Genomic DNA, 11152 nt, shown 5'->3' on the forward strand with positions numbered 1-11152 from the left:
AATCACATGTCAGCAAAGATGTTAAATTAAAAGGTGAAGTCACTCTATTTAGTGATTATAAAGGGAAAAATACTAAGTTTACAGTTTGGAATTCTGTCAGATACCTCCTTAAGTAAGGATTCAAAGTTAGCGGTAACACATAGTGGTATTATATAATTCCCAGATACCTCTGTAGCAGCCTTACCAATTCTACAGAACCTCAGTCAAATTTATTAGGGTATATCAGACAAACCCAATTGAAGGATATTCTACAAGGTAACTGACTAGTACTCTTTAAAAACACCAGTCACGTAAGACAGGAATAGTTATGTATTGGCAGAAACTAAGGACGCATGATAACTAAATATAATGTAGAATTCTGATTTTTAGAACCTGGAACAGAAAAGAGGCATTAGTGGGAAACTGTGGAGTTGTATTTTAGTTAATACCAAGTCAGTGCTAGGATTAATTTCATAATTTGGATAATTTTTTTGTGGTTACGTGAGCGGTTAAGTGGCAACTCTCCATTATTTTTGTAACTCTTCCGTAAATCGAAATGATTTCAAAATAAAGGGGGGAAAAGATTTGTAATGATATTACTCAAATACGTTACCAAGCAATATGAGTGCCCGTTATATGCCAGGTAAAGTGCTGTAGGTGTTTTATATACTTCATCTCTAGTCCTTGAGGTGAACTTGCTTGCTAGGTGGTATTGTTCCCATTTTTCAGGTGAGGAAATGGAGGTGCCCATTACCATGTTGAACGAAAAGTGGTCTATTGTAAAGCTGAAGATATTTTTAGCTCAAGGTCTGAACATTTCAGGAGCAAATTAGGCAGTTGGAACTGAATGTTCTATTCAGGTCTAATTTTTAAAGAGGCGTGTGAGGACTATGTAGGAAATAAGCATTAAGAGGAAGTCCAGCTTGGACTTCCTCAGCGATGCATTGTTCTAGTAGGTAGACTTACAGTGAAAAGTGGTTTTTGAGACATAAAATGCAAGTCTGTCCTTGGCAGGGTGGGGTGGGTGTAGAGATATCTTTTAAAACTTGTGCAAGTGAACTCTTGTTATTAATACTAAGTCTAAATGCCAGCTCAAGAGAGCACCACATAGAAGAGCTCTTTAAAGTACAGATTTCCTGGGGCTCCTAGGTGGCTCAGTCGGTTGGGCGGCTGACTTTGGCTCAGGTCATGTTCTCACAGCTCATGAGTTCAAGCCCCGCGTTGGGCTCTGTGCTGACAGCTCAGAGCCTGGAGCCTGCTTCGGATTGTGTGTCTCTGCCCTCTGCCCCTCCCCCGCGTGCGTGCGCTCTCTCTTTCTCTCTCTTAAAAATAAGTAAACACTAAAAAATAAAATAAAATAAATAAAGTACAGATATCCTAAGTTGCCCATAGTAGAGTCCTGCTAATGTAGTTGGCTAGCTATTGCATGATGATAAGGATGTTCAGTTTATGCAAGATTCTCTTCTCAAAAAAACATTCAGATTCCATATGGATTACGTTAAATGACATAATAAACTTTAATTCCAAAAACTTCAGATTTCTCCATTAAGCAGAATGTCCTCTTTTATAGTCATCTAGGATAAACCCACTAAGTGATTTCTTTTCCTTTAAATGAGGATAAAGGCATAGTGTTTCCAATTAAATATTTTTTAAATTAATTAATTTTTAATTCCAATTTTTTTTTTTTTTTTTTCAACGTTTATTGATTTTTGGGACAGAGAGAGACAGAGCATGAACGGGGGAGGGACAGAGAGAGAGGGAGACACAGAATCGGAAACAGGCTCCAGGCTCTGAGCCATCAGCCCAGAGCCTGACGCGGGGCTCAAACTCACGGACCGTGAGATCGTGACCTGGCTGAAGTCGGACGCTTAACCGACTGCGCCACCCAGGCGCCCCTTTAATTCCAATTTTTAATTGGAAACACTTTCTGCCTGGCGCTAACTACAGTGGCGCCATAACTGCTGGTTAGTTTTCTGTGCATTCTGTTGCCTTATTCTGCTGGACCTTCCGACTTAATGGTGTGTTTTTCCTAGGACTCCTTCTCCTCCCCCCCGGCGCCGCTCACCTTCCCCAAGAAGATACTCTCCTCCAATACAGAGGAGATACTCTCCTTCTCCGCCTCCAAAGAGAAGAACGGCTTCTCCACCTCCCCCTCCTAAACGTAGGGCATCGCCATCTCCACCACCAAAGCGCCGGGTCTCCCATTCTCCACCTCCCAAACAAAGAAGCTCCCCGGTCACCAAGAGACGTTCGCCTTCGTTATCATCAAAGCATAGGAAAGGGTCTTCCCCGAGCCGATCTACCCGGGAGCCCCGGTCGCCACAACCAAACAAACGGCATTCGCCCTCACCACGGCCTCGAGCTCCTCAGACCTCCTCAAGTCCTCCACCTGTTCGAAGAGGAGCATCATCGTCACCCCAAAGAAGGCAGTCCCCATCTCCAAGTACTAGGCCCATTAGGAGAGTCTCCAGGACTCCGGAACCCAAAAAGACAAAGAAGTAAAAATATTTTATGCTTTTTTGGTTGGGAACACTGATTTGCATAGCCTTTTATGTTTGGAAGCCTTTTTTCCCTTTACTGAGAAATTACAGAAAATAAGCTGGTGGGAATACAGGCTTGTGAGGCAGGTTAAAGGTACTATTTGCAGATTCATTTTCTGTTTTCAGGATAGTTCCTTTTGGCACACACTAAATGCCATAGGATTTTACTTGGTCCTTAGGGGTTGTCTGGTTTATTGAGGGATGTGTGTTTCCAAAACTGACCTCTGAAGTAATGCATAGAACATTTCTTACACGTCTGTGTATGACTGATAAAAGCAGTCTTGATTACAAGGAATTGGACATTCTTAATTTCATATAGGAAGTATTAACAATGGATAGAGGATTATGGGACTTAAACTACTCTCCAGGAGACTTAGATGATATGTGTTAGTAGAATCAGCTAGCAAACTAAGTACTCTAAAATATTTAAAAGTGTGTGACTTGGTTATATAATGGAAGTGGGTTATTTTCTCTTGGGAAAGACCTTTGTTCTTGGATATTAAATGTTTTGTTCTTCCCCTCTATTTCTAGGGCTGCCTCACCAAGCCCTCAGTCTGTAAGGAGGGTTTCATCCTCCCGATCTGTCTCAGGATCTCCTGAGCCGGCAGTTAAAAAACCCCCAGCACCTCAGTCTCCTGTCCAGTCTCAGTCACCCTCTACCAACTGGTCACCAGCGGTACCGGTCAAAAAGGCTAAAAGCCCAACACCAAGCCCATCTCCGGCAAGGGTATGTGTCTGCCCTGTTTTATCTTTATAATTTTATGTGGTCACTTGGAAGCAAAGACAGTTTTTTTTTTGTTTTTTGTGGCTCAGAGCAGCAGCATTTTCTTTAGTTCCGATGGACTTCAAGGAAGCACAGATTAAGTGGTGGTGGTTGCATCATAGTCCACGCTTAATATTCTAGCCACCCACTGATTGACATTATGTCTAATACTGTTAAATTGTGTAATCTTGGTGGTTAAAATTGGACTGTATTTCTGCTGTTCGACACATTTGGGGACTCTTAAGATCACAGAATCAGTAAAACTTTCAAAATTAGATCGTGTGTATTAGTATGGCTCCTTTGTCATAAAGGAAAAAATTCTAATGTTAACAGTGGTTATATGTTAGAAAGAGAAACGATGAGTGATCTTAATTTTTCTTTACGTGTAGTGCTCTTCTTTTTTCTTCAATAGGAAATACATTTACTTCTTTAACAAAAAATGAGTCTTAAAGCCTGTGAATTACTGGCTGAAGTGGGAAACAGCTGACCCTTGAGCAACGTGGGGCAGGGCCACTTCTCTGTGGAGTCTTTTTGATCAGTACAGAACAGCACTGTGCATGTGTTTCCTCTTCCTTATGCTTTTCTTAATAACATTTATTTTTCTCTAGTTCACTATATTGTAAGAATACGGTATATGTTTAATATACAAAATACGTGTCAATCAACTTACCAGTAAGGCGTCTGGTCTACATAGGCTGTTAGTAGTTAAGTTTGGGGACGGGGAGTCCAAAGTTATGTGCAGATTTTCAAAACTATGTGGGGGATTTACCTCTTATCCCCCACATTGTTCAAGGGTCAACCGTATGCATTGACAAGCACGCTACCTCCATTCTAGAGATAAGAGAAGTCATACGGTGGCTAGAGACCTGGCATTCATACAAGCATATGTTTAGAATAATAGCTGTATTTCTTCAAATCCTGCTACCTTTTGGGCTCTTATTGTGGATGGTTTACAGATATACCCATTTGATTCTTCTAACAGCTTTATCAGGGATTGCTGAACCAATTTTAGGTTGACAAAAGGGGCTCAGAAAAAGGGGATTTGTCTGAGGTCAGATGATTAACAGGTTCGGGAGCCAGAATTCACCTCAGACCCAGTTGAGTTCAGAGACATCTTTTCCTTTGCACGTGCTGTTTTTCCTTACATGTGGAGGTGGCCCCCGGATCCTGGAGCCCTGACTTGCAGCTTGTGGCTTGGAGACCTGGTGTAATGTGAAGTTAGCTGGGGAAAATCATAAAGAATCCGTTCCTTCGGGGTCCATTCTGACTCTTAAAATCCACGAAGAGCATCTTTGCTTTCATTGTGGTTCTCCTCTCCAGAAATCGTTTTCTTGGTAGGAATTGGCCTTGGGCTTTTCCACTCCCCGAGGCCTTAAGAAATCCTGAGATTTGTCCATTTAGTTATTATCTTGAAGGAATAAAATGTTAAGTTGGCCAAAATTTTAGGTTGATTTTATTTTTGTTACTTTTCTGGATTTTTAGAACTCAGACCCCGAAGGAGGTGGAAAGAAAAAGAAGAAAAAGAAGGACAAGAAACACAAAAAGGATAAGAAGCACAAGAAGCACAAAAAACACAAGAAGGAAAAGGCCGTGGCTGCAGCCGCTGCGGCTGCTGTAACCCCTGCAGCCATCGCTGCTCCCACAACCACATCAGCACAGGAGGAACCAGAAGCGGAGCCCGAGCCTAAGAAGGTGTGTATGGATGCTGTCTTGCCGTTTATACGGATGGCCAGATATTTGATTTTGAGAGAGGGCACAAGTGGGCGAGGGACAGAGAGAGAAGTGGGGCTCAAGCTCACGAACCGTGAGATCACGACCTGAGCCGAAGTCAGATGCTTAACTGACTGAGCCACCCAGGCGTCCTAAGTAATTTTTTACAGTAATTGACTCCTCGGCTGTTAGCTGTCTTCTGGTCTATTCCTTGATGATCTACCAAGAACAGGAATTTGCCAAGACTAAGGAAAAGAGTAGAATGGCTACCAAAAGCTTAATGTGTATTTAAAAAATAACTTTAAGGTATAATTAACATGCCATCTACCCATTGACAGTGCGTGATTCAGAAGCACCTGGTTGGCTTAGTTGGTAGAGTATGCAACTCTTGATCTTGAGGGTCGTGAGTTTGACCCCCATGTTGTGGGTGGAGATTACTTAAAAATAAAGCTTTTAACATTTTTTTAGTTTAGTTTTGAGAGGGAGAGCGCGAGCAGGGGAGGGACAGAGAAGGGGGAAGAGAGGATGCGAAGTGGGTTCCGTGCCAACAGCAGCAAACCCGAGGCGGGGCTTGAACTCACCACGAGACCATGACCCGAGCAGAAGTTGGATGCTCAACCGACTGACCCACCCCGGCGCCCCAAAAATAAAACTTAAAAAAAAAAAAAAAAAAAAAAAGAAACTATATGATTCAGGGGTTTTTAGTGTATTCATAGAGTTGTGCAGCTGCTGCCACGATGTGGCTCTGCCCTGCACCCCACACCTTTTCGCCAGTTTCTCAAGACTCACCAGTGTGACTCCTCTGGTTTTAGGAGACCGAAAGCGAGCCCGAAGACAACCTCGATGACTTAGAAAAGCACCTGCGTGAAAAGGCGCTGAGGTCGATGCGGAAGGCTCAAGTGTCCCCACAGTCTTAGGTGGGAATGTGTGTTACGATGTACATTTTATTTGGTTTGTACGCAATTCAATTTCAAAATTGCTAAAATGTGTTTGAGCTTTAGACTATAACATTTGTTGTAATAATTGCTAGGTTGAAGTTCACCATGTAAAAAAAAAAAGGGCATGGATTTACATTGCAAAAGGTGTCCACAGTGTATTAGTGACATTCTTTCATTGACAGCTGACATAAATTTCATTTAGAGTGAAATATTTTAAGCCAAAAAAAATCCCCTTTTTAAAAAAGGGGGTTTCAATATTGTTGGCATTCTTATGGTTTCTTTAAAGGCCTTGGCTATTCCCAGAGGTTTTCCTTTCTTTTCGTTTTTGGTTTTTTTTTTCCCCTTTATTTTTTCTCATTTGAGTCTTAGCACCCATTTAAGTTATGATGCTTTCAACCTCGTATGGTTTGCAAGCTAGCCCAGAAATAAGACCACTGTTGAACTACCACAAAAGTATAAATGAACATTTTGATGCCACAATCTTTCCTGTTGCCTGTGGAGTCTCTGCTGAAATGAATCCAGATTCGAGCTCTAGGATGAGACGGAAAATGAAAGCATGTTGTTTGCCAGGACACTGTGGGTTTATATGGATGTGTAACAAGTTGATTTGGAACACTGGAATTTCATTCTATTCTGTTGTGTTTTTTTTGTAAAGGCAATTAACTAGTCCCAGGAAGGATCCTTCAGTTACATAAAAGTTTGTTTTATGAAATGTCACGGCTCCATTCATAATTTTGTCTTGTTCTTCCAACTGGTATATACAACTTTCAGAGCTCTCTCATATTTGGAAGGCTGGAAGGGCCCAGACTTTGAAATAGTGTCTTGTTTTCACTGTTTCTGTTTTGTTTTTTTGTTTTTTTTTTTTTTTAAACTAAAGCTATATAAAGCTTGTGGATTAAACAGAATAAATTTCTAAATTTAAAAACGTTTGCCACTCACTTTTACTTAATCGTCTCAATACTGTGGGAACCCACCTTTTTTAAAAAAATGTTACAGTTAAGCCTATATTTTTACCCTCTTGGCACCTTTGACACAGTAAAGATTGAGCAAGGAAAGTAAAAGGTGGTGAAATTATTCTGCCGTCTTTAATTGATGTGGTACGTGCTGTGAAGGGCGAGTGTATGGTAATATGTAACGGACAGGGCAGAGTCGACTCGGCACCTCAAGCGGAGCAGTATCTGTGTATATGCCTACACATAGAAAATGCCCACACATCTTAACTTCAGGAAACCTCGGTGGGATGGTTTTTACCTGAAGGACATGGTCATAAAGGGGCTGTTTTTACCGTGGGTTTTTAGAGTAATTTGTAAAAAGGCAGAAGCTCAGTTAATGAAGCTGCTTCTGTAGTGACCTAGAATCTGTGATCGATAACAGAATCTTATGTGTGTGCTGTAACTTAAGTCTGAGCATCTTTCACGTGACTTCCTTTCGATTTTATAATTCTGTTATTTAAGGAAAGCGCAGAATGTGCAGTTTCTAAAATGGTCGTTGATGACTTAATCCCTTCCAGTGTGAGCTAACCAGTGAGCATCACTGGGTACTTGGACCTATCTAGCCAGTCATTCATTCGGTCGGTCCATTTATTTACTTTTCCCGTTCATTCGTTATGCCTTCATTCTCCACTTGAGATTGCTCGGTAGGGTTAGCAGTAGCCTCCATTCTGCCAAACTGAACGATCGGTTCTTGATCCTTTACTGGCCCTTGGCTGGATTTGGCTCAGTCGCTCATGCCTCCTTTGAAACACTGCACTTGGGTGCTAGGAGATGCCACTGGTTTCAACCCTAGTTTCCCTCCTGTCTCATTAGTTGGTCCTTTTATGTCTAATGGCTTCTTTCAAACATAACGTGATGGAAGTTTGTCTTAGTCCTTGGTGGATTTCCCTACATTTAATTCCTCATCCCTTGACTGTAAATGTCCTCTTTCTGTTAGTTTGTCAGTTACTTTCTAGTCTGAACTTCCCCCTCACCTAGACCCTGTCCGTCCAGCCACCTACTTGTTACCTCGCTTCAGGGGTCTAAAAGAGATACTGAACGTATCCAAAGTAGAGTATTTTTGATGCCGCCCTCTGGTCTTCTCCCCATCTTCTTCTTTCGGTCCACGTCGACTTCATTTACTCAGAGTCGGAGTGAGTACTGTTAGGAGCGGTGTCGTCTACGCTCCAGTCCTTAGGCACAGAGGCCATCCCGTTCCCAAGTCCTAAGTCAGATCACAGTACTGCTCAAAACCCTCTGATAGCTTCCTGCCCCTGAGGAAAATCCACATTTTTTACCGTGGCCTCCCAGACCCGACACACCGGGTTGAATCTGCTTTGGCAACCTCCTCCATCCTTCAGTCTCGCGCCGAACCTGCTACCTTGCCCTCCCTGTGACCCATCAAAGTCGATTGCTCTTTCAGGACCTTCACACCCACTGTTCCTTCATCCTGGGAGACACTGCTCCTGACCTTGTGGCTCATTTCCTTCCTTGGCTCTCCTCAGACAGTCTTCCTGAACTCCCCTTCTTTGTCTTCATATATAGCAATTATTAGTACCTGAAATGATCGGGTTTTTGGTCCCTAGGAGCTCTGGTCTTGTTCGTGACCGTGTTCCCAGTGCCTGCTACGCAGTAGAAGCACAAGTATCTGACAAATGGATGAATGCATTTAACTGACTTGTCTCTGCACTTGCCAGGTGCAACTAGGGTTTGAGGCAAAGAAAATGAAAAGACCGCGATTGCTGCCACCAAGGAGTATTTGCCCGCTGGGGCTGTAACCATGCAGACACTTCGTAGTGGACAGAACGTCATACAGACTCTGGTAGACCAAGGTTTCTACCGTAGCCTTCTGTGTAACCTCGATCAAGTTGTACTTGACCTAAGTCCTGCCATTTCCTCTTCTATAAGGGAAATAATGGCGGAATCTACCTCAGAGTGGTTTCAGGGTTTTTTTAATGTGTTAGTTGATACGTATAATCCACTGATAGCACGAAGAAAGGTTCCCAACTTTTTAGCTAAGGACATGGATCCATTTTAGTAATGCAAATTTTAGTTTACACGTCTACAAAAGATTTGAACCAATCACAGCCCTATTCAATGCAGTTTTCTTCTTTTTTGTTGTAACTCAGCCTAAAATTTCCTGTCTTAAAGTGTACAACTCATTGGTATTTAGTATATTCACGAGGTTGTGCAGCTACCGCCAGTGTCTATTCCAGAACATTTTCATTGTCCTAAAAAGAAACCTGCTGCCCAGTAGCATTCACTTCTCATTCTCTTGACAGTCCCCTCAGCCCCAGCCCCTGACAACTACTTCCCGTCTGTAGATCCATCTATTCTGGACCTTTCATTGGAATCACACAAGATGTGGCCTTTTGTATCTGGCTTCTTTAATTTAGCATAATGTTTTAAGGTTCAACCATGGTGGTACTTTTTTTTTTTTTTTTTTTTTTTAAGTTTATTTATTTATTTCGAGAGAGCGAGAACTCCAAACAGGCTTTGCATTGTCAGTACGCAGAGCCGGACGCGGGGCTCGATTCCACAAACTGTGAGATCATGACCAAAATCAAGAGTCGGACGTTCAATCAACGGAGCCACCCAGGCACCCCAGGACTTCATTTCTTTAATTCCCAAATAGTATTCCCTTATGTGGTTATATCACATTTTGTTTGTCCCTCCATCAGCTGGACATTTGGGCTGTTTCCACTTTCAGGCTATTAAGAATAAAGCTGCTAAGAACATTTGCATGTAAGTTTTTATGTGGACATGTTTTCTCTTGGGTATATACACCTAGGAGTGGAATTGCTGGGTCATACCGTAACTTAACTTTTTTAGAAACTGCTAGACCTTCCCGAAGCAGCTCACCATCTTACATTCCTACCGGGCGTGTATAAGGGTTCTAATTTGTCCACATTCTTACCAGCACTTGTTATGTATCAATTTATTATCACCAGCCTGGTTGGTGTCACTGTGGTTTGATTTGCATTTCCCTGATGGCTGGTGATGTTGAGCATCTCTTCATTTGTCGATACACCATAGCACTCTTTTAAGCTGGTTTGTATCTACATGAAGATTTTTCTGAAATTTCTGTAGGTTGGATCCAGGTCTCTCAGGGTCTGTAGAGGAGAGCTAATAATTCATTTGTAAAGTGCTTTGACATGTGCTCATACTCACTGTGCAGGTTGGGGCTAAACAAAAATTAGTTCCCTTCTTACAAAGAAGATCAGAAGACTCAGACAGTGTGACTTGCTTAAGGTAAGGGGTAGATGCAGGTCTAGTTAATATTGTCCTTCCTCCGGCGCCTGGGTGGTTCAGCTGGTTAGGCATCCAACTCTTGATTTCAGCTCAGGTCATGATCTCACGGTTTGTGGGTTCAAGTTCCACGTTGGGCTCCGCACTGGCAGTGCAGAGCCTGCTTGGGACTCTTTCTCTCCCCCTCTGTCTCTGCCCCTCCCCTGCTCGCTCTCTCTCTCTCTCTCTCAAAATAAAAACAAAGTACTGTCCCGGGGCACCTGGGTGGCTCAGTCGGTTGGGCGTCCGACTTCAGCTTGGGTCATGACCTCACAGTCTGTGGGTTCGAGCCCCGCGTAGGGCTGTATGCTGACAGCTCAGAGCCTGGAGCCTGCTTCACATTCTGTGTCTCCCTCTCTCCCTGCCCCTCCCCTGCTCATGCTCTGTTTCTCTCTGTCTCAAATAAAGACACTATTAAAAAAAAAAAAAAAAATACTGTCCCTCCTACCATCTGATAAAGAACCCAATCTTTTTCTCAATAGATCTGTCTAGTATATCATAAAAGGTTTTTGCCAAGATCCCCTTTTATTTCAGGTGTATCAGAGGGGAGGGGCAGCCAGCATGCTCCCAAGATCCCGGAGAGTGGCAGCATCCGTGCAGAGGGCTGTGGACTCTGCTAACCAGATGAAGCAGTCGTAAACTCTTCGGGTAGGAACTACTTTAATTTAAGGAAGTCTTTTGGAGTCTGCACGTTGAGAACCAGTAGGGGATTATAATTTTACGATTACTGGATCACAACCAGCATTAAAGGAAAAAAAGTCAAACAGTAAATTTGGCTGTGAATTGTAGCAGGCTAAGTATCGTTTCATGACGTGTCTATTCCCACGCGCACATGTGTAAGTGGGCTACTATGTAAAATGTAGTCTAATTCATAGTCAACAAAGTGGAAAGCCACTGCCGCACGCGCCGATCATCTGGTCCACCAGTGTTTAAACTGCCCTGCAGCACCCTAAGTGGGGAGGG

At 42.8% G+C, this 11152-nt stretch overlaps 1 protein-coding gene across 13 annotated transcripts in view; it reads left to right on the forward strand.

Moving 5' to 3' along the window:
* SRRM1 (serine and arginine repetitive matrix 1) overlaps positions 1 to 10949 on the forward strand; it is a 37512-nt gene extending 26563 nt beyond the window's left edge. For 12 of the 13 annotated variants that reach the window (XM_042994835.1, XM_042994834.1, XM_042994827.1 and 9 more), the window contains 4 exons: positions 2013 to 2477; positions 3051 to 3246; positions 4765 to 4974; positions 5805 to 6642. In XM_042994835.1, coding sequence (XP_042850769.1) covers positions 2013 to 2477; positions 3051 to 3246; positions 4765 to 4974; positions 5805 to 5909 — 976 coding nt within the window. In that variant the 3' untranslated portion in view covers positions 5910 to 6642. Of the gene's footprint in view, positions 1 to 2012; positions 2478 to 3050; positions 3247 to 4764; positions 4975 to 5804; positions 6643 to 10723 lie in introns of those variants that run through there. The other variant, XM_042994825.1, reaches the window with a different exon arrangement.
* Positions 10950 to 11152: the final 203 nt, after the last annotated feature.

Source organism: Panthera tigris, chromosome C1 (genome assembly GCF_018350195.1).
Source record: "Panthera tigris isolate Pti1 chromosome C1, P.tigris_Pti1_mat1.1, whole genome shotgun sequence".
Lineage (NCBI taxonomy): Eukaryota > Metazoa > Chordata > Mammalia > Carnivora > Felidae > Panthera > Panthera tigris.